The sequence below is a fragment of the Oxyura jamaicensis genome, chromosome 1 (genome assembly GCF_011077185.1).
Source record: "Oxyura jamaicensis isolate SHBP4307 breed ruddy duck chromosome 1, BPBGC_Ojam_1.0, whole genome shotgun sequence".
In the NCBI taxonomy this organism is placed as follows: domain Eukaryota; kingdom Metazoa; phylum Chordata; class Aves; order Anseriformes; family Anatidae; genus Oxyura; species Oxyura jamaicensis.
This window is the reverse complement of record NC_048893.1, coordinates 86,872,873-86,899,212: the sequence shown is the minus strand read 5'-3', so window position 1 is coordinate 86,899,212 and position 26,340 is coordinate 86,872,873. Positions and strand designations below refer to the sequence as shown.

Genomic DNA, 26,340 nt, shown 5'->3' with positions numbered 1-26,340 from the left:
CAGCAAAAGCACGACTTTTTTAATGAATAAGGTGGTTAAAATTAATGAAGAATCCCATGCAGATAGATGCAACAAGGCTCTCGGGACCGCATTTCCAAGAGCTACTTTTTTTTGCAAATATCGGAGCACCATCTAGTGTTCAAAGGAAGGTTGAACACCTTATTTCAACCTCAACACTTTTGTGAAAAGGATCAGTAAGAAACTGCCTATGTTGGCATTCACTTCTAAGCACACTATGCCTCAAAATTAGTTAAGTGGCAAAACGAGATAAAAAGACTAAATTATAAAGCACAGATTCCCACAGCCTGAGCAATAAACTCCTTTTAATACAGGAAAGTGGGTGAAACGGGGTCACACAGCCTTCTTCAATACCCAGCTTCCAAAAAAATGCCATTTTGTCGACCAGGAGAAAACTCCGGGGTTCCACTCACCAAAGGGTACTTGGTGACCTTGGCAGGTTGGTTAGGCACCAGTGCACCTGGTTTCCATCTGTGTAAGGCCACAGGTGAACACAAAAGAGTTTTGGAGGATTATGCCAACCACATGCATGAGGTAGGACTTCTAGTGATCACGCACGGTGGCCACAGCTGTAGTTAAGGTTGATGCTCATGGAAGGGGCCTCATGGCTCCAGGCTCACAGCGACGGGTATTCCTCACCACCTGTTTTTCACCTGTCAGTGATTAGCAGAGCCCCCCACCTGGATATACAGAGCACTGCTAATCTTTTAGGAACTTAGTCAAACTGCTCAACTGAACAGCCCAAACCACTTTTCAGAGACTCCCAATTCCCTCGGCTTAAACAAAATGGACACCACTGACTGAAAAGAAGAAGAACAGTCAGGGGCTGGGGAACACGACACACAAGATGGAGCTGAGAGGTGCCCGTTTGCTCAGCTGGCCGGGGAAAGGGGAGGGCGAGGGTGCCCTGACTACAGCACATAGGACCAGCGAGGGCCAGACTGCACAGGACACATGCTGACAGCAGAACAGGCAAAGGACACAAGCTGAAACATGGGAAATTCCAGTTACGCAGTAGGATTTTTAATTCCATGGCATTTTTGGTTGGTCAGTTGGTTGTTTTTTTAACCAAGACACTGGAACAGGCTGCCTGGAGGAGAGGCATCCCCACCTTTTGAGACATTCAGGACTTGCCCAGGAATAGCACAGTGCCACCTGCTCTGATTAGACCTGTTTTGAGCAGGGGGCCAGACTGGATAACCCCAAGAGGTCCCTTCCAACCCAAATGCCAATTCCATGATTTTTATTGTCAGTTTGGATACTTCTTGCCCAAAGGTAACACCCATCCTCCTGTACTTCTCCAGGTCCTACACAGACATGTTGGGTTCTTATAGTAACCCAAGTCCACATGTGCTTTCAACAAAATTAAAACCTCTGATACAGCATCCTTCAGTGTAAATTTTATCCATGTGAAATCTTCCTGGAACAATTCTCTAAATAATCACCGTCTCTATCATCAACTCCCATTATTTCTTTATTACAAAATTTCCTTTCAGTTGGCAACTCTTCTTTTCACTCCTGACAGTGGCTCACTGAATAATCCCTGAATTTCCTTGGTTTCTGGCAAAATAAAATAATAAAATAATACAAACAAACCCATATAATTGGAATAGATGTGCCAAAGTTATTAAGAACTGTACCTATAATCTGAAGAATCCTGAGAGACAATTCTGGGTGACAAAGGGAGATTAATATGGAATGTATCATTATGTAATGATACATTCATTAGATAACTACATCACTTTGCCTTTCATCCTGTCAGCTACTTCAGACACATCAGTCAGAAGAGCTATCACTGCATCTAAAATTACTGTTAGAGAGATGGCAACTCCTGCAAGCCACAGCCGAGAGTTGGCTAGAGTAGGAGGCAATTTATCCCATGGATTCTGAACCTGTCAACTTCATATATACAGGGTGGTATTTTGTATAGCAAGTAATGCCACAAAGATGGCAGCATCAAACCCCAAACAATTCCTGGAACAATGTTTTACATTGCTCAGTCAAATATAGCTGTATTCTTTTAGCAGTTTTCATTTGGCTTGCACAGGCCCAAAGATTCTGTTATTTTATCAGCTACATCTTCTGCCACATGCATAGGCTACCTGCCCAAGAGGGAAATTAGCAATACTAGGAAACATTGGTTCAAAAAGAAACGCTATCGATGCTCGTAAGAAGACTCACTGTGCAATACAATGTTTTATTTTCCCTGTAATGAAATGGTGCAAGTGACAGCCATTAAGTAAGAAACCTGTCTTTGCGGTTGTTTCTGTCATGCCAGCTTACAACAGAAAGACTCAGGCCACTTACTCTGAAGATGAAAAACCAGGGTAAACATCAGCTTGTACCCCAGTGAAACTGACCCTTGTTTTAAGACCAAAGAAGCAAATCTTCTCAAGCATTAAGGAAATTTTCTGGGGGTAGGTTTTGCATCTCTTCCAGGAAAGTTTAAAAAATAAAATGCTATTTTTTTAAGGGCAACTGTTCTGCAACGAAAAGTACATAATTTGCAAATGACTAAAAGAAAAGTTATTTTATAAATGTGCCCTTGTTCAGGAAACTCTATTAAATGGGAAAGAGTTTTGTCTGTCTATATGTTCATCTTTGAATGACCACTCTTCACTAAATCATCCCATTTTACCAGCTAATCCCGATGATTGAGATTACTGGTTCCCAAATGAAACTCCAGTAAATCAGGGTACAGTCTACAACTGCCCCAGAAGCTGTATTGCCTTATAATGCCTTCAGCCAAAAACTTGATCACCATATAACGCTGGACCATGAGCAACCCAGAGCTTACTGTGGCCAAGTTCTAGAAATGGCTGATTTGCTTCCTACTTTCTAAGATCCATTTCCAAAACACAGTCTTCTCCACTGATGAATGAAAGCTGTTTTTAAAAAATAGTAATTTTAAATAATTACTCAATTAAAAAAATTACTCATTTTCTTCCCTGTCTTAACCAAGAACTTCCTTGTTTCCAAGAACTTCCAATATTCTCTAAGTTGGGTTTTATTTAGCAATGAACTGACAAAAATAAACATGTAATATAGTAGTTGTAAAATTTTCTGTTGAAGTTCATTAAACTGCCCATCTCCAGATATATTCAAGATTGTGGTCAAAATTACATGACTGCATGCTCTAGCAAGCTACCCCAGGACAGCCTGGGGTGATTTACTCTGAAGTTGTAAGAGCTGCAGGAGCAAGAATAGTGGGTTTAAAGAACAGAGGGAAACGAAAGCATGCAAAAAAAACATCAATAAAAAGAAACTAACATTTTTGAGATGATGCTCCAATATGTGATTACATCCAACGCACCATGAAAAGAGTAATTACTTCCAGCAGCCAGGTGAAACACCACCTCTGGAGAGGGAAACAAGCGAGATTCTCTCAGGGAATTTACTGCCCACAGTCCACAGCAGCCATATGTCACATATGCACAATCAAGATGCCAAAACGCATCAGAGCTGATTTGAAATACTGCCAACTGATGTCAATGAAAACTGCTTTCCAACAAATGGCAGACCTTTAGGCCAAAGTGCAGTCATAGACAAATAACTGCGGGATGTTTCAGAACATATCTCCTTTACCTTCCCCTTTAGCTTCCCCTACAGTTAGGTGCCTGGTTTTACAATGTTTCCAGTGCACTGGCTCCATGCAAGTCAAGTGTAAGGTCTAACCCTAGTACACTCTGAACTGAAACAACCAGAAGTTACCATACTTTCTGTGGCCATTATATGACTTGTAACATGCTTTTTGTTTGTTTGTTTGTTTTGTTTTTCTGAGTAGATATATCATGTTACAACTACTGCAATCGTAATTCATAATTTATTCTACTGACTATAAGCAACACAGTACTATGGGTCTCCCAAGCTTTCTATCAGAATACTCCTTACTTTCAGAACATAATTAGGTTCCCAAGGTTAAAACCTGACTTGCAGAACAACATTTGAATTCATTGGAAGGAGTTGTTCATTTTTTAATTCATTGTGTCTGAGAAAAGATGTTTTGAAAATGTTTGAGATGAATCAAGCGTATAAAGTCAGTGTCCAACAGTTTGATACCTTACCCCTTTCTTGGGATGCCATGCGTGTACCTAATTGGGTGGCACACGTTCCTGTAACACCAATTTTCCCATCGTCTTCCAGCTACCAAAGTGTTCTTACTGTATTTTACAAAACTGGTAGGAGAAAGGGTGCTTCAGTGGGAAAGCTGGCTGCTTTGCAGGTATGAAAGAAACAAACTGCATTTTATAAGACATGAAATGTCACAGAAAATAAAAAGAGCAGCCCATTACACTACAGGGAAAGAGAACAGACAAAATGTAATGCAAAGGAAACTGAAATACACAGCTGCTTCTTGCTTCAGCACTCACAAAAGCAATTAAGCAGGTTACAACCAGAGAAGTAACACATTTGGTTTTAATCAGGGAACAGAGCTGCCAAACAGGGAAAGAAAGAACAGCTTGAAGAAGTTAGGCATACCCATGTTAGCATGTAAAATGGTCCTTGATGTACCACCAGGACCAGCCAAAGAAACCAAACCACTCTTATTTCTGAGTACTCCTAGAAAAAGGCTGCCGGGCCCTGGAGGAAGATGAGGCAGGGACAGCCGCCTCACTGCCGCCTTTGGAAGATAACAGAACGAGTTATTAAACAGACAGTTGTTGAGCATCTAAGACAGTATGATAATAAAAAGCAGAAAACATTAACATGTCAACAACAAATCCTATCATATCCAGTTTCTAGTTACAGAGTAACTGACGTGAGTAAAGCAGAAGTCACTGATGTGACACACGTGGCTTTGATAGGACTTTTAATCCAAGACACCCCACATTCCAACAAGTGGAGTAGGAAATCACAGCCTGAATTAAAGAGTAGTTCTGACTGCTGTATGCAAAAGTAATTAGGAATACTTCACCTGCAAACTGGGAGATGATTTCAGGTGGAGTCCCAAAATGGCCTGTCCCACATCTAGTTTTATTTCATATTTTATTTCAGTGTTACACTGACAATGAAACAGAGAAGGTACACTCTGGGCTCACACTAGGCTGGGAGAGACTGCAATTTGGTAAACAGAAACAGAATTCAAAGTGATTTTGATTAGCTGAGAAATTGTCTGAAATTCTAGAGACCAATGGCTACAATGATGATCAAGAAAATAAATTCAAAAACTGGGGAAAAACTAGCCAGACAGCAAAAACACAGGAAAAGATCTGAAAGTTACAGGGGATTGCAGCTCAACAGGAGAATGCAGCCAGAAAAAAAAAAAAAAAAAAAAAAAAAAAAAAAAAAAAAAAGGCTAATTTGTCACTGAGTATCTAAGAAACGAGAAACAAGAATTTTGTGCTGGCAGTGAAACCTCAGTTGGCATACCATATGCAGATTAAACACCACATTTAGAGAAAATTGCACACAGTAGAAAAAAAATCTGAAGTTTAAACACACATGATCAATAGGAAAATACTAACAGAACAAAGTCTGTTTAGTGTAGAATAACATGAAAAGATAGTGAAGTAATAATCTTCAAGTTCTTTTGCACATAACAGACAAAAACGGGTTATCTTTATACCCGCTATGTATAGAAGTAGTAACCACTGACATCAGCTGCAATAAGGAATGCATAAGAAAAAAAATACTAACTGTAAAAGTCATTAAGTAATGGAACTATGTAAGGACATCATACAGTCCTTGTCACTGAAGGCATTTCAAAACAAGTTAGCCAAAATCACCACAGAAAGTATTGCTAGAGGTAGCTGTACGATTCAACACCACCTTAATGGATGGGTTAACTTGTGTCACCTCAGCTGCAAGGGAAGGTTAGAAACACATCACATTCACAGTGAACAAAACAAACAGCCGTGATACGCACGCTCTACCTAGGTGGCATCCGCGTAAACTCACAATGCAGGACTTCTGCTGACTCGAGTAAATACAAAAAGGGCATTTGTCATTTTGCCTGGATTCACCAAAAGACCTGTAAGCTCTCTGTGTGGAAGCGAACTGCGGGGCTCCCGATGCTGTCGCCGAGCTTGGGTGCTCGCACAACGCTGAGACACGGGCTGGAGCAGCTGGGACACACCCGAGCTGCGTGAGGGACGGTGCTTTGGGTCTGGTGGGAGGTGTCCCTGCCACGGCCGGGGCTGGGGCTAGGTGGTCTTTGGGGTCCCTCCAACCGCACCGACCTGTGACCCTCCAGCCACAGCCCACCGCCCGCCCGCCTGAGGAACCAAAACGCCCAGAGGTGAGACGCGTTTCCGCCCTAAAACCCGCTGCCGGCCTTCCGCTGGGTCCCCCAACCCCCAGCCCAATCCCAACCCAATCCCAACCCAATCCCAATCCCATCCCATCCCAATCCCAGCCCCATCCCACCCCAGCGCTCACCATGGCGCGGCCGCCGGCCCCCGCCGTTCCCTAGCAACCGCGGCCTTGCCCAACGGCCGGAAGCGGAAGCCGAGGGCGGCGGCGGGCGCCGGAGGAGGCGGGCTGGGGGCTGCCGCCGCCGGGCGCGAGGGTAACGGCCGACGGGGGAGCGGCGGCCGTTGGGGTCGGGTTCGAATTCGGATCCAGATCGGGGCCCGGGCCTGTCACCGTCCGGCCTTGACGTGACGGCTTCCTGCCCTGGTTTAGCTGGGGGCGGGGGCTGAGGGAGCCCCGGGAGGGGAGGCTGCGCTTTTGCTTTCCTCTTTTTCCTTTATTTTCTGTTTTTCTTTCCCTTTTTCTGCTCCTCGCAACGCGACCCCGAGACTCAGGAAGCTGGCAGGGGCCTGCTCCTGCCACCATCGCCGTGTCGTGCGGAGGAGCGGCCGGGAACCGTCCTTTCCTCCTCCTCTCTTGTCTGCCCCGAGCACAGCGCGGATTTCCCCTTCTTCCCTGGTGATTTTAGGCCGTCTTTACGTGCTCCTCAAGTTGTGCCTTGGGAGCGTGATAGTTACAAGGCGTGACGGGAGGGCTCATTTGGAAAGAGACTGGAAAAGGGAATTAGAAGGGTGGAGGTTGAGCAGCAAGAGCTGGGGGGTCAAGTCCAGACCTTAGTAAAAGAAGAAGCAAATGCTGGAATCTTCATGGCCTTCTTTTAGCTCTTCTGGGTCCTGGAGTGTTTTTTCTGTTTGCTTATTTTATTTGTTTGTTTTTCCCTTATAAATTACTTACAACTTCTAGCTCACACTAAAGAGCATATCAGTGCGCCTGAACTGAATTTTAGAAGTTGTACTAGAAAATAGGGTAACCTAAGATTAACCATCAGTGCTATCTCACTAAAGATTTTTTCCCTCCTTTTCTCTCCTCCTCAGATTCAGAAGAACTGAACGCTAAAGAGAAAATGACATCCCTAGAAAAAGGTAGGTGGTTCACATGATACCTGAGCAGACTGGGTTACAAGTATTTTAACCTGAATTCTGAAGGCATATTCCCTTTATTTAGCTATTAGGAAACAATTGTGTGGCCTCATTGTTGCAGTGAAAAACAAAGAACTGCCTGGATGGGGCAATTAATACAATGGGTTTTCGTAATCTAGTTTTGCATGGAAAACCAAATCTGTCACTTGTCTTTAAACTTGCCTGTCAGTCCTACTGTGGTCTTTACAACCTGGTGGTACCGATTCAACCAACCTGAAAACTGGGCAATGTAATGGTGCCGCTATGGTATTTTTGAAATTTCAGATAGAGGATGCAGACACGTTACTGCCCGCAGTTTGAGGAGTAACAGCAGTATGAGTAGCTATGTTGTAAGACACTTTCCTGCCTTTACCCATTGTGAGGAAACTTTACTGTAATGTTTAACTCAACTGAAAATTTGTTGAACTTAAGTAAAATGAGTTTCAGTGACTGTTATGTGTATTTGGAAATCTAGAAGAGGTTGCAGCCTCACTGGGAGCACTGGGGGTTATTGATTAGAAATGAAGGGAAACTGACTCATTGGCTTTTTTAAACCTTCACTTCACAGTTAAAACATATACCAGATAGTATTTAAAGCCTCTTAAACTTCTTATGACATTAGTAGCCATGTAGCTAGTAGCTGCTTTTTATTGTTGCTTTTAAAATGGGCCTGCTCTCATTTTGTCAAGCTCCCAAAACGTGAAGCTGCCTGTCAGCCTATAGGTAATATTGTCATGATTTTTTTTTCCTTACCAGTTCTTGCTCATGTCTGCATCTACCTAATCTTGTATGGCAGCAAGGAATTAAGATTAATACAATTCAGATCAATGACTTTGTCTTAATGAGCAACACACACTTGAGTAATGACTTTCTAGATCCTAACTTGGCGCTGCAAAGGACTGTTTTACACATGCAGCGTAAAATTAAAATCTTCACCTTTAGAGTAAATAAAGGGTAGACTTGCAATGAAACCATAACAAAATGAAAGGTGGTAAACTTCTCCTTGCACTCTTTCTGAATTTTAGTTGACTATGCCTCGTCACCCATCCGAGGACCTGGAGATGGCATGGAAACAGAGCAGACGGCTGAATCGGTGGAAGCAAGCACTGGAGCCAACGCTACAAACCATCTCATCCACCACAGCCCACAGAAAAAGACGGTCTCTTCGCTGAGTCCTGGAGTTCTCCAACTAGGGAAAATACACGCTGATAAATCAGTAGAGATTGAAGCTATTCGTATATTAGTCCCCAAGGCAGCTATCACCCACGTTGTTCCAACTAAAAACGCTAAACTAGCTAAATCAGTGGGACATAAAGGAGATACATTCCATCAGTCAGATGGAACTGTAGATCCCAGGAAAGAACAGACAGAGTTGAAAAATGCACTTGAAAAGCTAAAGAATTCAGAAAAGCGGTTGTTACAGGATAAAGAAGGTCTCTCTAATCAGCTTCGTATACAGACAGAGGTAAGAAATGAAAGTTTTTTTTTGTTTTTTTTTTTTTTCCTCACAAATGAGTAGCTCTGGTTTATTTAGACGGTTTGTGAATAAAATCAAAGCTAACTGCTGTGACACTGTAGCCTTGAAACAAAAAGTTTTCCTTTTGAACTTATCAGCTAAGATACAGAGTAAAAGTACAACTGAGTATCCAGTGCTGCTTCTCTGTCAGCAGATAAAAATAGCAAAGGCGCAAAGCTGGGAGAAACAGGCTAGAGAGCTGCAGGGAAATGTATCTTTCATGAGAAAAGTCTTTGCTCCTCAATCCAACTGCTAAGTAAAAAATGTTACCATAGATAGGGGGACTGTAGCTCTCAAAAGTAATAAATGGTATCTTGTCTCATCCTTTGCTATCTTACTGAGTCAGAACTTGAACGCTGCTGAAACTTTATTTGTTTCTTGTAGGAGACTTTTATTCTTTCTCTTTGAACACTTAAAATTTAAGCAATAAAGTGTTAAACATGTATTAGTCTTAAAATTTATGGCTTAGTGAAGTGCATTGTGAGGCTTAATATGCTCTGCTTTGGGTAGATCCCATGCTAGAAGGAGGAAGGCAACTTATTGTTTGGTATTTGCAGTAAGTTGTGCTGCATTCAGAAAGTAGAAGGTGTTTCAACCTGTATTGGTAATAGTAAGATAGTTTGGTCTAATTCTAGGTGAATCGGGAGCTGAAGAAATTACTTGTCGCTTCTGTTGGGGATGACCTGCAGTATCACTTTGAACGGATGGCTCGTGAGAAAAATCAGCTTATCCTAGAAAACGAAGTCTTGGGCCGGAATATGTCTCAGTTGTCTGAACAATTGGAGCGCATGTCTATACAGTGCGATGTGTGGCGAAGTAAATTCCTAGCAAGCAGGTATTCCCTCTTACAAAACTGTTACAGCAGCATTTTGCTTTAGTCTTTTAATTCACACACCCACTGCAACGCCTGGGGGTGTTCTTATATATGCAGAGACACAACAGCTATAAGACACTAATGATGAAGTTTCATTCTCTTCAAAGATACAAAGAAAGTAAGCTCCTTGTAAATCTAAATACTTCTGCCTTTCAAAGGTAATAGATTGGGTCCTAACACTCCTGAAATCTTAACTCCAGTTCTTGTCAACGTAGTAAGATGTGTCCAGTATAGGGTTTAAAAATCTTCCATGACAGCTGTCTTCACTCATCAATTTTTTTCCCCCAAGAATCCCCATAAAATCATCAATTTTTGGAGAAGGTGATTTGATAAACGTTTCTTAGAGTGATTCAGGGATCTACTGGGAACAGCAAAGAATGGAAAAAATGGGAGATCTCTTCTTTAAACACTCGCTGTGTTACTAAGAACCCTACTTATACTTCTGTAACTATACACTAATGGGTAGCAAGAGTCAGGAGCAAATCATAAGCTGGTCTGAGTGTCAAAATCTCCTTTGACACTGGATTAGACTTGCTAGGTGTAGTCACCACATCTGTAAATAGTGTCCTATGATTTTAATCTTCTACTGTAGCCATATAAAACTCATTAATTAGTGATGCTTAATGCATATTATGGAAAAGCCTTTCTGCTTCAAAGAAATAGTATTGGAATAGTCTTCTCCATTTAAGTTTCTGGTATCTAGCAGTTTTGTCATATTGAGTGAAGGGTAAGTAGCTGTCATAGTGCTAGCTAGGCAAGCGTTACTACCCTAGTTTAACTTGTTTTTTTTAGCATTACAAGTCCCAAGATCAGGGATTCTTTTCTAGGAGCACTTTTGACAGTGTGGAAACGTGCTTTGAGTGACACCTTTGCTACTGTAATGTTCTGGTTCACTGAAGTCTTGGATTTCTTACCAGTGGTTGTTAAGTGGCATTCTCGGTGTGCGCAGTATCTCAGGTACTGAAATACCAGCTCAAGGGGTCAATGCCAAGTCTCATGGCATGGCAAAATATGGCAACAGTTTTCTCATTTGTAGCTCTTGCATGCCCATATTCAGAGCGTTTATCACCAAGGGACTGCCCCTGAGAGAGGCAAAGAAATGAATGCAGTCAGTAGCTGTAGCCATCTTACATGTCCTTTGTAATTAGGTTGATACAGGCCCTGCATGGCAGGGAAGGGAGAGGAACAGCAGCTTAATCCTTAGTTTGAGCTGATTAAATACTGTCTGTCGTAGAGTTCTATGAAACTGCTCACTTAAATTACTGATTGGAGATTTCTTTTACAGGGTTATGGCTGATGAGCTAACCAATACCAGAGCAATTCTTCAGCGTCAAACGCGGGATGCCCAGAGTGCAATCCAGGATCTGTTGAATGAACGGGATCAGTTCCGTCAAGAAATGATTGAGACACAGAAGTATGATTTTTCTAATCCAGACTACCTCTCTGCAAGCTTTAATTTTTCTCAGTTTATTATGGGCTGGAGAAGAATCAAGTAGATTTCCTCTGTTCCTGTGATATTTAACCAAAAAAAAAAAAAAGCTGATAGATAGCATAGTTGCTTTTCAATCTTGGAACTGAAATAGCCAAAGTAGCATTAATTCTTCCTTCGGCATTCCCTGGAGGTGTGAGTTCTCAGGGGTCATACACTGTGGAACTGATATCTCTCAGATGCTGACCTTCAATATTTAATCGCTAACAGCCTTGACTTCAAGTCTCCTCTATCTCCTTCCAAAGCGTACAGATTCTTCTACCTGTATTGACTTCTTAATGCTTATCCAGACAGATACCAAATAAGGTTCACTGGTATTAAAATTCTGTATTGGTGATGTCTGGCTTTTGAGAATAGCCTCTTTGCTTCCTTGTTTAAATACTAAACCTTTGGTTGACATTTTGACTTGTGCATAAGTACTGGGAGGAGACAATTCCTCCTGAGTGTGGTGTGCTGACAGGATGCATTAAAAAACACACTAATTTTCTCCTTTCTGTGCAGGCTGCTGGAGGAGCTGATGGTTTCTCTTCAGTGGGGGAGACAGCAGACATACTACCCCAGTGCCCAACCATACACTACAACAGAGCTAGCAACTGTGAACTGTAAGCTAGCCAAAGCTGTAAGCTCACATCTTCTTGGAAATGTTGGAACTAGCAGTCCAAAAAAGACTTCACCAGCGGTGGAGTTTTGCAATACCCCTGCTGAGAAAATGGCTGAAAGGGTAAGAACGCCTCATATATCTTGATCTGTCATTACAGCACTGGGTTGTGTTGCCATAACGCAAGGCTTTTCTTTCTGTAAACTACTTAATATCTTATTTAAAAGTTACACCCAAGGTAAACATGCTGAATGGAGCTTTTTGTTCGATATTTAAAAAACAGATCTGGAAGAATAAGCAGAACAAGTTAATATATATACTGTTTTCTGTCCCTAGCACCACAAATGACCGGGTCAAAATTTGTTTAGACTTAGTGTGTCAAGAGAAAACCAACTGAAAATTCTTAAGTTTAAAAAATGTTAGGGAGAAGAAACCCAGCTCAGGTAGGAATAAATCATAACACTTCAGGAGTAGTTTCTGTTGCTCTAATTATAGTATAGTAGAAACAGAGAGAGAAGCTGTATCTCTTCCAAGATAGGGTTCCACTACAAAAAGCTTAATGTTTAAGTAACAAACAAGACTAACATTCTAGTCTGGAAGTAGTGGCCTTCAGCAGCAGAAGGCTCACAGTACCTTGTTATATATATATTGGCCTCACTTATTTTTGCTCAATTCAGCTAAAAAGAGTTCTGTTATTCTCAATAAAATCATACCTTGAATTTCTGATTGATATTACTAATTCATAAAAAGCACTTAATGCTTTATATTGAGGGTCTGGATAGATGGATATTTTTCTGTTTTAAATTTGAAATAAAGCTGAAAAAAACTATTTTTGAGCAGAAATCATTCCTAGCTGTCGCTGATTGATAAATCCTATTAACCTTAATAGATATATTTTCATTCTCAGCTTTTCCATCCTTAGGTTTTACGTGTACTGGATCCAGCTGCCTGTACAGAAGCATCAGCAGAAGCTTCCTTTTCTGAGACTTCCCCATCTTCCTTCCTTTCCACAAAGAAGAATATTGGAAGGTTTCACCCTTATACAAGATACGAAGATATAACTTTCAATTGTTGCAATCACTGTCAAGGAGAGCTGGTAGCCCTTTAAAAGCACAGCAAATGCAACTGCACATGCACTCTTTCTGAAGAATTACACTAGTTGATGTTCAGCAGGCTTCCCTTTTTCCTGTTTCTTTCCGTAGGGGCGCATTTAAAATTGGAAATCCTGCAGTTTCTGCTTCTCTACCACTTGAAGTCAGGGACTGACAGGACTTCCTTAGCCTGTGGGATACTTCTACTATTTTTCGGTCTGAGAAGCTACTTAATTCCTTCTACAAAGGCAAGACCAAAAATGTTATGCTGGTCCAAGTTGTAGAGCATAGAGATCCCCTTGATTAGTTGAGGTTTACAGTCTTATTAACAAATCTTAATGAATCTCTCTTTAGAGGGAGACAAAAGCATAAGCTATACCAAAGGAAATAAAGTACTATATGTTAAGAAAATAAAAATATAAAAATCAAAAGACAATGGAATATAGTCAGCTGCATGTTTTTTAATATTATTCAAGGAGAGGAACTGTCCTCAAGTCTATGTTCAGCCTTTTAAATTTAGTAATATAAACACTATAAAGGAGTGTGTGCAATAAGTCTTTACAGCTCTAAGCTCTGAAAGAGCATATGCATAATTGCTGCCCTCCTGGTATGGAGAAGGGGAAAAGAGCTTGGATGAACTCTGCAATATATAAAAAGGACCTGGCTTTAAATGGATTCTAGAAACTGGGTGGGGGGGTGATATTCTTGTATTTCCACAAAGCTAAAATGATGCCTTTTCCATCTATTTCAGCTTCCAGAGCCAAGCTGTTAGGTAGCTGATCCTCAGCGAAGTCTGATATACCTCCTTTAGTACACAGTGCTGAAACCTGACCTAGCATTAAGAACTTAGTCCTTGCCCAAAGTCTTTCTGGGTGTTACGGGAGGCTGATGGTAAGCACTAAGTTTGCATAAGTACTAGTAAAAAAAAATATTTTTTTACCTTTATCATTATATTTTCTTGATGTTGGTTCAAAAAAATACTCCAGCAGATGATCTGCTGAATCCAAAGAAGCCTATTTAATTTAAGTTGCAAATGTAGAGGAAGGTTAGGAGGATGCAAATACACATTTTGATTTGTTTTCAGCCCCAGTTATCATACGTAGCTCTCTAGTTTAGAGAAAGGTTTCTACATTGGCTGCCTTCACCCAGTTTTTCTTTAAATCTCATACCATGTTCAGAGTATATAAGTTACAAATTCTTGCTGTTTCTGGCCATGCTTTGGGTTGCATGAAGAAAACTACAATAAACTTTCTTTGCTTACTTTCAAGTTACAGTTTTGGATTTAATACAGCTGTATCTTTGACCCTGCATTCCTTTGATTTCAGTCACCTCAGCATAGTCTCTTGTATCAGAAGTACACAGCATCAAGGTGACACAGTTTATTTCAATAAGTTTAGCAAACATGGAAATGTACACAAGGAATCCAGCTTCCTTGATATTGGTAAAGATCATAATTCACATTATATTTAATTTCATGGAGTATAAAACTACTGAATATGTATGCATCAGTCTGGCTCAAAGAATTAAGATTCTGAAAAACAGATGCAAGTTCACATACATGTTAGCCTTCAATCACCACTTCCTCTGAAACAAAAGCGTCCTCTGGTCTAGCCAGAACAGCTGGTCCACAAGCCAATAGAAAGCAGTAACTCAAAGATTCAAGAAGTAGCATTTTCCAACAACACAACAAGTTGTACAGGCATCATCACAAGCAGCAAACAGCAATATTAATCCAGCAAAAATTCACTGTTTTACATAATAGCCTGCATCTGGGAATTCATGGTGGAGTTGAGTAATAAAGTGCCTTTTAAAGGGGAGTATGTATTTGCCACCCTTGCAAACAGATTTCTCTCTCATTTAGATTTGGTCAAACCAAGAAGATCCCTGAGTTGTACATAAAAGCAGGCTTTTCAACAAAATTCATTACAAATAAATAGCAAAACCATTGTCAATGAAGGGAATCGTTAAACTCACTTGAAAGCTTTAAAAACACCACAAAGTCAGTAGCTGTAAAGAGCCTTAAAAGTTAAGAGGGTTGCCCCCAAGAACTCTGTAGTTACCTCTAAATTTTCAACTGTAATGGTCTCTGAAGCGAAAGGATTGAGGCTCTGAACTAATGCAGTGGATGTTCTGCATCTGTTTTGCTCTTCGGGCTTCTAATCTAAGCTCCCTCGCTCGCTCTTTAGCAGCCAGTTCTTCTGCTCGTTTTTCTTCTCTCTTTCTTTTTAGCCATCTGTGGAGAGAAACAGGACTGACAGGTAACAACTGAAACTTTTATTTCATCCATTCAAAGGAGGCTGGACCCCATGTAACTAGAGTCACCTGGTGCTGCAGGATAAACATGTTAGGGCCAACTAAAAGCCCACCATTCCCAAACATGAGAGGTACTGCTTTTCTATCCCAGCACTCCTGGTTCTGCATCCACATTCCCCACCTCCTTTTGTTGAGCTGATTCAACTTGCAGACTCGAGAAAAAAAACTTTTTCTTAGATTAACTTTCTGCCCGTTTAATAGACTAAATTGGCACAAGACTGCTTTAAAACAGGCAAAAAGGGTTAGGGGAAAAGGACCTCTCTTTTTCAGCAGAAGCAATCCACTAGTTCATGTCAGGCTCTGACAAATAATTTCACAACAATGAACAAACAACATCAAAGAACTGATGTGTTTTTCCTACAGTATAAGCTAATGAGGGCATATTCGCTCAAAAAAAGACTTCAGCATTCAAGACACACTATAAAATGACAGTCTAAGTTGATACACTACAAAAATCTCAAAATGGGTTCCCTAGGAATGTTTCTACTCACTCTTTGAAAGCTCTGTTGCATTCCTCTGTTCTTGGGAAAAAGGCAATTCCCTCTGCCTGCCGTCTCAAAATTTCTATCTGTTTTTCTTTCATGTGTTCTTGGTGCTTTTTTTTAAGCCATAACTTGAAGGCTTCTTCTGGATTCCTACTCCTGTCCTATTTAAATAAAGACATATATAGATGAGGCTTATCATTAATTTACCTTTATATTAATCATTTTATTATGATTTTTCAACTCCACTGGCGTTTCCCATCCACTTTAGGGAAATGTATTTTATAAGCAAACACCCATATGCTAATCTGTCATGGAATACACAGATGAGCAAGCATTCAAAGCAGTATGTTTTTTTTAAAAATAAAATAAAATAAAATAGTTTTTTAAGCCTGTTGCTGCAAGACAGGGACTTCAGAGTATCTGAATCATCATTGTTGGTCATGTCACATGCATTAACTGCTGGCCAGCAAGTTCTGATGGTAAGGAATATATTTCAAAGGGTTTTCTGGCATGTTCACTGCAGGGCTCGGTAGAGTCATTCACCTGCTAAAAAAGGGCATCACCTCCTGTGATTTTATAGCTGTTAAGGTCACACATGGAGCTTGTACAGCACAAGCCAGCCTGCCAGGCAGAACCGTCCTGAACATGCAAGTCAATCTAGCTCTTCACTGAAACAATATGACAAAAACATTTCCTATCACTATGAATTTTCATATGCTTGGCTAAGAACAGGGGCTTAGAATTTGGTTTTCCTGTTTAACCAGAGCAGTATGACTCCCAGTCTCACATTAGGGTGATCTTACTTTGCTGTTCAAGTTTTCCAGTTCCTTTGCACGACGAATTCTTTTTTCTTCTTGCACTTGTTCTTTCTTCTTCTGTAACCAGGCTCGAAATACCATCTCATTCTCTCTTCTCTTCTGTTCTTCTTGTTCTTTTTTCCTTTCTTCTTCCTTGTATGAGATTAAGAGTGAATAAAAATCTTGCTCATTAAGATAATTGTCTTTATCTGCAATGGCTTCATTGTCAAAATGGATAATATATGAGCCATTTGAATTTATCCGACACAAAAACACCAATGCAACAGGAATACTCAGACTGCAGCAAGCTGGTACTGTTTTTAGGAAGAAACTAGTCTGAGCATTTCCCCAGTGCATGGTACATTTACCTGTTTTTTGTGATTACCTCTGTTTCCATGATACATCCCAACTCATGGGCATTTCAGTAGCAACAGGTTATCTGCAGGTTTGGCCAAAATGACATCTGCCCAATTAAACTGATTTGAAGCCAATCAGAGCTAATTGATGCATTTTAAATATTAAAGAAACCCTCAGGCTTGATAGACCAATAAACCCTAAAGGATATTTAACTGCTCATGGACTGCTGGCACTACCTTATTAATACAGATTTTTTTTTTCTGGACATGAAGTTGAAATGCATTTATCCACGGAATTATTAATAGCTTAACACTTTTCTCAAGTTAAAAAAATGATTTTTACAAAATTGAAAACACTTGTAATTAATCACGTTTTAGCTAACAAGTATCTATAAATAGCAGAAATGGTTTCAAACAATACTTCAGAAAACTGAGGACAACAGTTTATCAGGTTTTAATTATCTGAAACAAAAGCTATAATCCTCATTCATTTCAAAAATCTACTCTTCCTGCGAATAAATGATATTCCTCCCACTCACACAACTTGCAGACAGCATCCTACAAACTTACAATTTCTACTTTACTGAAATGGAAAAAAAAGCACCAAAATACTGAAATGAAAAAAAAAGCACCAAAATGAGGCAGATGGATTCAAATAATGTCAAGAAATGTTTTATGCCTGTGAAACCCACATTGTTAGTTCACCTTCACGTATGAAGAAATACAGTACTACATTCTTCACTTCCAATTAAGTTAGTGCAGATTACGTTAGCCTAGTAACAGAAGGTTGCCTCCACCACACTAATGGTTTTAAATGTGTGAAGTGTGCTGTCAAGAGATCTAGACTTGAGTGTACAAATAAAGCACATCAGTAATCCTCCACATTTCATGCCCCTCATCACTGACATCAGCAAACTTTTCATACAAAGCAGGCCAGAACTATTTCCAGCTTCCTTAGAACATCACGGCACAAAAAAAAAAAATTATAGATGCTTCCATGTTCTTTTTATTCAGACAATGACCATTTAAAGCGCTTGACTAGAACCCTAGAGAAGTGTGAACAGTTTGGTTAGAATCCAAACCGCCTATTCTGTCCTCAATGAATATTTATAAATAGTTTCCTGATGTGATCATTATTATCACAGGATAGTTTGGTTTGGAAAGGACCTTAAAGATCATCTTAGTGGCCCTCCTCTGGACTTGTTCTTGACCCGTAACCAACAAGGCATGCCCATTTTGAAGTCTTCCTTCCATTTCAAAGACATGTACTCCTTTGTTCATAGATCTCAGTCACTCTCCTCTGTAAAATCTTATTTTATGACTAAACAGTCTCCCATCTGATAATTGCCTATTAAAAATTTCATCAGCACCCAAACGTGCACCTGCATTGCTGTGGTTTATGTTAGTTTTCTCCACAGACCACACTGCAATGTAGATGTAATACTGTGTACAATGTTCCAGTAAAGAGTGGGCCTGTAATGGAATTTACAGGGAGTCAATAAGCAAAAGATGTAAATAGAATAAAGCAAAAAAAAAGGCTTATTGATGAAGAATGTATTAAATACTTAATTTCTGCTGTGAGCAAAGGATGGTCCTATACCACTCATTTTTATTTTTTTTTAATGAAAGGAGTTTTGAGAGATTCTGAGAATTACTGTTACTATTACTGCCTCTTTTATCATGGAAGAACAGAGTAAATGCCCTGAACATGTGGCCTTTGTGAAACGGAGGAATGTGATGGTCACTGTGACCTGCTCGCTGCCTCTGTATCTTTACCTCTTTCCTCATTTTTTCCTTCCTTTGTTCTAGCTGCTTCCGCAGTTCTTTTTGTCTGGGAGAAAGACAGTAAGTGGAACTTCTCACGGGCACATTTGCAGACTGTGCTCTCGGCGGAGTCTTCCGTTTTCCCAGACCTCTTGCAGTATTGATTGCAGAGTTTGGACGATACTTAGGGTTAGATGGGGGCTTAGGGAAATACACACACTCTTCTCCAGCAGGAGACAAAGAACGTACACCTGGTCTTACAGGAGGTACTTCCTTCATTCGAGAGACAGCACCAGAAGAACTGGGGTGTGATTTTGGAGATGTACGCTGAGTTTCAATATCAGTGAAAGAAACACTTATTGGGGGCAAAAAGCCCTGGCTTTCAATATCACGTAAACTTAGAAGTTCAAACTTCCCATCTTTTTCCACTAGGATTTTACCATCCTTCTGTTCCTCACTCTTGCCAGCATGTGGTGAAAATGATGGGCTTTCCTGCCCCATTTCATTAGAAATATGTAACCGAGATAGCCTATTTGAGACATCATCTTCTCTTGCAAGGTCTGTTTTACAAACTTCAGCATCTTCTGGAGGAGGAACTTCAAGATCCACCAACGTATCCTTAAATTTTAACTTCCGTTCTCTATTCTCATCCACAGGAGCCTGATTCTCCAGCAGCTTGTTGGCTTCTTCAATCTTCTCCAAGATGTAACGCTTTATTTCTTCATCCTCTTCCTCATCCAGTTGCTGCTGGTTTTCTAGCTTGGATTCCTGGATTGAGCATTCACTATCCGTATCAGATAGATGATCCCCCTGTTTTATGTCAGACCCAGATACGAAACTTTCTTCATTGTGGGGTTTCACTTTCACATCTATGCCTGCTTCTAAAAGCTGATCTGGATTTTCTTCCATTTCTTCACTGTCTTCCTCAAAGGTCTCCACAACTTTAACAATTGTTCCTTCAATATGTCCTTCATTTCTTTCAGGATTCTGAAAATAATAATAATAATAAAAATCTTATCTCAAACTGTTTTCCCAACAAAGAACAGTATCAGAGAAAGAGAAAAGGAACAGCAAGAGAGAAAAGCAGTACTGACTACACTATTTTTTAAAACAGGCTGTCAAATAGAGAATGTCGTAACAAATAGCTTTTTTGGCACTAACATCTCTGCTACAGTTTCTCCATGTTAACATCTATACAAAGTTTAACCAACCATGGCTAGAGCAGTAATGCAATCAGTGACAATGTGAAAACAGAACAATGTGTTGCACAAATACTTAAAGGAACCTGCACTGGAGGCAGAAGTACTTTGTACTGAACGTATTATTTTCAATGAACACTGAATTTTCCGTTTTTCTGTTAGGAGACTGAAAAGTTCATTGAATTATTTTTCACTATAGTTCCAAATAACATTCCTTCTCAAAATCCAGCAAATGTACCTACACATCTCAAGCCATACTGAATTTTGTGCTTAGGATTCCAAATATTACTCTTTTGTCCTTCTAAATAAGAAAACTAGCAAATAATTCAACAAATACCTCTAATTCACCAAGGTTTTCTTTTTCCTCTTCATTAATTAGCCATTCAAGGTCTTTTTCAAAGTCATCCTCATATTCTCCACTTTCTGTTATATCACCCAAATTTGCTGGATCACCTTGGTCTTCATTTTCACTCATTTTGGTGGTGCCTTAGAGTAATACTATGAAAGAAGGAAAAATCGTTTTAAAACTCCATTGACACACGAGCACAGAATGTTGATACCTCCCATGGCAGCCACATCAAACTTGTGAGCAGAATCAACACAACCACATTAGATAGTGCCACAGAACCTCAGAACTAAGGAGCATTAACGGTTTTAAACATCAGTGGTTTTGGCCTTTCCAGCTCTAGTTAACGGGGCAAGATCTGAGTCAAAACAAGACAAAATATACTCAATAACCAGTCAGTCAGGTTTGCTATAGTCAAATTCCTCACAAAACTGAGGGTAAGCCACTATAAGGATGAGATCTGTCAAACAATCTTTCCTCTTTGTACCCACTGCTGTCTGCAGTAAGTTGCTGCTTCTGTCTCTCTCTCACAGGATAAACCTGCACCATTTACAATACACCGCTACACGAGCACAGGATAGCATATGGCAACATAACAAGGGTTGTAAGAATTAGCTCTGACCCCAGATAGCCCTGGAACAGCAAAACAGCTGTTCTGCTGTTTGATCCTTCCTGCCTTTCCAGACAATAAGGGTTGCATCTGGACTTCCCAATCTGTAAGCATTTCGTTATGTGTTTTATCAAGACTCTTCCATCCAACAGCTGCTACTTAAATTCCTTCACACTTTTAAATTCTGATGAGCATTATTGAGCTGTTACTCACAAAAATGCCAGCTCTGTCTCTTAAAACCCTGTATTGCACACTTAACCAGAGCATTGCTCTTTTAAACCTCAAAATTTAGTCACAATTTAGTTACAATAAAATAATAAAGCTGGATACTTTTATTGCAAATTTCTTTGTATGCAAACTTTACAAAAGCTCCTTTTTGCTTGAACCACATTTTGGTCAACAGAGTATGACAACTTTATGATTCTCTCACTTCTTTCTAGCCACCACTTGCCAGGAGAATCACTTATTCACACTAGGTTTCTCCAAGTTTAGGTTTTCAAGGCTTGTTCAGACTGCTGACTTGGCTTTCTACACATCTACTTCCATCATGTCTTACATGCACCTCTTCTCATATGACAGACAAACCTTTTTACTTGGAAATGCCCCTTCCTTCACAAACATCATTGCTTTGGGTGGCGACATGTTACTGGGTTATTAATGGAGGTTACCTTACTGTAGTGCATATTCAGCACAAAAGAACTATTCCTCCTTCTTTGTAATTACAGTTGAACAGTTATAAAAGCTACAAAGGTGAATCGTGCCTTTAGCAAAATACATTCATGTCTGTCTCTGCCACTTGACACAAATACTGAACACATTTCAACTTCTATATGATGGGTATAGTAAAGGGCAGAAGCATAATATCAGTCTCTGCTATGGCATTAAATAGTTGTGGCTGAGAAGATATTTTCAGTTTCCTTCAGAAGATCCCAAATCAGCTGCTGTTCTCTTCTTAATTATGAAGTAAAAACTAAAGTGCTTCAGGTTCGTTAGGGACCAAAAGCATTTAGAAAATCTAAAGTTGTCACAGAATGGTTTGGGTTGGAAGAGGCCTCAAAGCCCACCCAGTTCCACCCCCTGCCATGGGCAGGGACACCTCCCACCAGCCCAGGTTGCCCAAAGCCCCATCCAGCCTGGCCTTGAGCACCTCCAGGGATGGGGCACCCACAGCTTCTCTGGGCAGCCTGTGCCAGGGCCTCACCGCCCTCTCAGTGAAGAGCTTCTTCCTGATGTCTAATCTAAATCTCCTCTCTCTTAGTTTAAAGCCATCACCCCTTGTCCTCTCAAGGAACACCCGTCACCTATTTTCCTTTTTTAGGGAGGAAGGGATCAGAAGGGGCACTGTACCCTGCGCCTGACTCCTGCAGAACCTCGCAGCCCCTCTACACCGCGACCTAGAGACACCAAGAGCCCGCCCGCCCCGGCCGCCATGAGCTGCCCACACCCCCCCGCCACCGCGCAGCGCCCGGCGCCGTTGCCATGGCAGCAGCACGGTCCCCGCTCCCCGCCGACGGCAGCCCCCGAGGCCCAAAGTCCGCGGCGGACGCGCGCCCGCGCTGTGTGGTGCCGCCCCGTCGCCATGGTGTTACTTATTTTTGTTCATGGCCTCCGCTTCCAGCGAGCAGCACGGTCGGAGGGGGAGCTGCCGGTGTCAAAAATGGGAGCTTTTGTTAGTAAAAATAGCGCCACACGTGGAGGGAGATGACCTGCTGCATCACATCACTCATCACTTGCAGAACTTCAAAATGCAGTGGAAATCTATATACACACACACATATATATATATATATATATATATATATATAAAATAATAAAAAAGCCAACCCCAAATAAATGACCTTCTGGGCTGGAGGAGCCAGCAGGTGCTACAGCAGAGCTGCGTGTCGTGGGTGCAGGCACTGACTGAAACAAGCTCCATGCTGGCTTAATTTGCAATGGCACCTGCCTTCCTGGCTTGTGCAGCGTGGCACGGTACCTCCCAGCACGGCATTGAGGGGTACGGCCCCCCTCAGGCCTCCTGCCACCACAGGGCTGCAGCAGCACGATGGCTGTGGGCAGAGGGGAGGGAGGCGTCCTGGCTGGCAGCAGCAACGTGGTGCCCATCACCACATCCCCAACATGGCGGTGGGCCCCCGGTTGTGAAAACAAAACGAAAACACACACAAACATCATTAACCAAGCTGAAAATGACAATCTACAAGTACAACAGAAAGCCAAACACCTCAGGGACAACATGTCCTGTGTCCCAAAGGCTTATGTAAATAAAATAAAATCCAGGCGGGAAACAGCCAGGACTAAATTTAGCCTGGGCATTGATAGCTCTATGGGTCATGAGGACAGTTACCCTTGCACTCATAGCAGGGGGCTAAACCACCTCAAGGTGGATCTCAGGAGGTTTCTGAAGGCTTCTGGTGCAGGGGTTTCCTCTAGTCCTATGACATACAGCAAGAAGAGAAATGGGTTTTGACATTGTTTTCAGCAAGTAAGAAGGGCTCCTGGTATTTACCTGAAATATACATGGTTCCTGCCGTACCTGGAAAAACATCAACCACTGACCCTCACCCAGGGTCACGTAGGTATCTCGTACATGAAGATGACACTCTGCAGTTTCAATTTTCCCCGTTTCAGACAGGTGGCTTAGACAAGTTCACAGCGGACTAAAATAAAGCTTTGATATTCCTCTAGGTTCTCTTTGTGCTCTGCTTTTATCGTAAGACCATCTTTCATCTTATAAGCCAGCACTACCGCTTTCATTCACAAGAGATGCTTTATTCCACTAATTATACATCAGTGTGATTGTAAAACAAGGATTAGACCCAGTTGCTAGAATATCAAGCTATAATCCTTAATAATGATATTTTAAAATGATATTTCTGGATCAATCTAAACGCATGCTTATGTTTGTGAACCCATATGTCATTAAGTTTAGGTTTTCAGGTGTTCCTTTCTGTGAGGGAGCTACACAACACGGTTGTGAAGAAATGCAATGAAAACAATAGCCGAGCAATGCAGTGCTTCAGGGACAGGCCCCAACACGTTGGTTGCTTTTTTCTGTGTCACTAATACATCAGATGCCACCTTTAGGGAACAGAGAAAGGCTGCGTAACACCTTCAGAGAGCTGTTAAACAAGCACCGTAACACCTTTTATATAGTTTGTAGGAAACAGCTGACACTGTCAAGAGTCACTAGGAATAGGGTCCAGAGCTGCCAGTCCCCTGTCCCTTTCCATAAGGAAAGTCCCTCTTTCCTTCCCAAGTGCTTGGCTACGGTGACACTGATCAAGCAGAAAATGTAATCACATCTGTGCGGAGCCCTCCCCTTCCCCTGAAAGCTCTGCCAGAACAGCCGGCTGTTTGACACACACAGACACACACAGCTCAGTAGAGTTAAACCCTGCAATGCCTTGGCAGGCTCTCGGGGTCAGTGCTAGCACAGGGTCACCGCAGTGGGGGCTGCCCACTAGACAGCACCCTCTAGCAGGTCTCACCCTGCCTTACCTTATGGATACAGCAAGCCTCTCCTCCCCCTGACAAGGATCCCGAAGTCCAGAAGCCGTGCCAAGGACCACCAGCATCATTAGCAAGCCTGGCACCGGATGCACAGACTGAGCTGACACTTACCTCCAGCAGCACCTGGCACGAGCTGGAACAGGGAAGCAGCCACCGTGTCCCAGGGAGGCACCCCAGCCCCGTGTGGTATTTAGCTCGTCTCTATCAAACCGCAGCGTGTGCTGTACCACCAAGGCAGGGATTCAGCTCCGTGGCAGTAGCTAGGCGTCTCTTCTCAGCTCTCACTGTATGCAATGGGAGGAGCAAGGCGGATTGCCACGGTTCACGTGGACCTGCTTTGCTCACAGGCAAGAGCAGCTTCAGGATTCTTGTCACAGCACCTTTCACCAGCATCAGAGACATGCAATGCTTGAATCCACCTTGAAATGTAACGCTATACTATCTGAGCTACTAATTACCCTCCTGCTGTATGCAAGCATAGATTTTAATCCCTTGCACAGTCAAGAAGCTCACGCTGGCATCCCTTTACAGCTAACTCCTGTGCTTACCCAGAGGAAGCTGATGAATGAAATTCATAAGCCTAACATGCTGACAATCCTATCCATCCTGCCTCAGTGATAAGGCTCTCAAGGAAGCACTTGCAAGGACTGCATTTTTTCCTAGCACACACCCATTCTCTCCAACCACCCATTTTCTATTTTCCAACAAGCCCTACAGAAGGCTTGCTGGCTACAATCTGGCAGCAGATATTCAGAGAGCAGTTTCCCTTCAGCCCAGCCTGTGCTAGCAGGTACAAGCCATCTCTTCCAGAATCACAAGACAGGAAGGGACAGCTTTCTAAACCAGTCAAGTGTGGTATGTCAGGATAGGTAATGTATAATGTTTCTTCCTTAGGGCCTCTATTTCATAATTAGGTAGATGTGAATAGAAAGGTTCTCCTGTATGGTAAACCTGCACCTGCTTTCCCTTACAGTCACCCTCGGTGATGCTGATGCTTCCTGATCAGGGTTATCCTGCACCAGTGAGTAAGCTTCTCCCCCACTGCATCAGTCTGCACTGGAACTACAGAGTGGAATTTCTGAACTGATCGACAATTAAGGAACCTCAAGGTAAGACACTTGCACAGAGCTCCACAAAATTACACAAAACGTTGAATCACTATCTTCTTTAAGACTTAGTTCTCTGTGCCTGGTTTGTCTCAATATTTCCCTTTGTAACAGAGATGCTCAAAACAACCTGCAATAGTCAACTGCAGCAGCAATGTTGTGGATTAGCAAGTTATCAAAAGACAAAACAAACACTGGCCACACATACCTTGAAATATTTTTATTTAACAAAAATAGCTATTCAATTAGAAACAAGCTGAAGGGGTCCTACCAATAACATCAATATGCTTACAGAATTTCATAGGCATCAGTAATTCCACATACCGTCAGGCTCTACTGACACCTCATCACGACAGCCACAGCAGAACATAAGAACAACATCTAGGTGTAGTTTCCATACATTAACAGGCCTGAAGATGTACACAGTGTAGCATGTCACTGTTAGAGCTGTCACAATTTCATGACTTTGGTAGAAAAGTTGTTATTGCTGTAATTCATTAATTATTTAAATAGAAGTTAAAAATTAACTGGGTTGTTCCCCTTCAAAGATTTATTCTCTGCATGAGAAGTGCAATTAAAATTGAGCTGCTTCTTTCTGTCCCTTGATACAAGTGCCATGCATCCATGCCTCATCTCACATCACAGCTGCCATCAGGCCAAGGAACCCAAAGGACAAGGTATGCCCTTACTACCCTTTCTCAGGACAGCTCGTCAGCTAGCATTTCACAGCTTCAGATTATTTTTTATACAGTAAAGAACAGAATATATATGTGGTTGGCTTCAAGTTTCCATTTCAGGATAAGGCAGTTAAGTTTACACATGTAAGTATAAATAAAGCCGAGCCCCTAAGACACTTCAGAAGGCAGCCTGCTGACACAGTGAAGCTTTGGGGATTGCA

The 26,340-nt window shown here is 41.6% G+C and overlaps 3 protein-coding genes across 7 annotated transcripts in view; 1 reads left to right on the top strand and 2 right to left on the bottom strand.

The window, feature by feature from the left end:
• Positions 1–6,521, bottom strand: part of NME7 (NME/NM23 family member 7) — a 94,422-nt gene extending 87,901 nt beyond the window's left edge. The window contains exons 1-2 of one of the 3 annotated variants that reach the window (XM_035314923.1): positions 6,397–6,435; positions 4,389–4,451 (exon numbers count right to left, since the gene is read on the bottom strand). In XM_035314923.1, the coding sequence (XP_035170814.1) occupies positions 4,389–4,451; positions 6,397–6,399 (66 nt within the window). In that variant the 5' untranslated portion in view covers positions 6,400–6,435. Of the gene's footprint in view, positions 1–4,388; positions 4,452–6,396 lie in introns of all 3 variants that reach the window. The other 2 variants (XM_035314925.1, XM_035314924.1) reach the window with 2 other exon arrangements.
• BLZF1 (basic leucine zipper nuclear factor 1) lies at positions 6,479–14,216 on the top strand. 2 transcript variants are annotated; one of them, XM_035314926.1, is made up of 7 exons: positions 6,479–6,526; positions 7,305–7,352; positions 8,414–8,853; positions 9,540–9,739; positions 11,064–11,192; positions 11,769–11,988; positions 12,788–14,216. In XM_035314926.1, exons 2-7 carry the CDS (start codon positions 7,334–7,336, stop codon positions 12,971–12,973), a joined length of 1,194 nt encoding a protein of 397 aa, XP_035170817.1. In that variant the 5' UTR covers positions 6,479–6,526; positions 7,305–7,333; the 3' UTR covers positions 12,974–14,216. The 2 variants fall into 2 exon arrangements, with proteins under 2 accessions (XP_035170817.1, XP_035170818.1); XM_035314927.1 differs by having other exon boundaries at positions 12,773–12,910.
• Positions 14,217–14,320: 104 nt separating this feature from the next.
• On the bottom strand, positions 14,321–24,637 carry CCDC181 (coiled-coil domain containing 181). 2 transcript variants are annotated; one of them, XM_035314921.1, is made up of 6 exons: positions 24,448–24,637; positions 20,208–20,368; positions 18,684–19,658; positions 16,558–16,704; positions 15,761–15,915; positions 14,321–15,189 (listed from the first exon to the last, which is right to left on the bottom strand). In XM_035314921.1, exons 2-6 carry the CDS (start codon positions 20,343–20,345, stop codon positions 15,027–15,029), a joined length of 1,578 nt encoding a protein of 525 aa, XP_035170812.1. In that variant the 5' UTR covers positions 20,346–20,368; positions 24,448–24,637; the 3' UTR covers positions 14,321–15,026. The 2 variants fall into 2 exon arrangements, with proteins under 2 accessions (XP_035170812.1, XP_035170813.1); XM_035314922.1 differs by lacking the exon at positions 24,448–24,637 and adding an exon at positions 22,174–22,193.
• Positions 24,638–26,340: the final 1,703 nt, after the last annotated feature.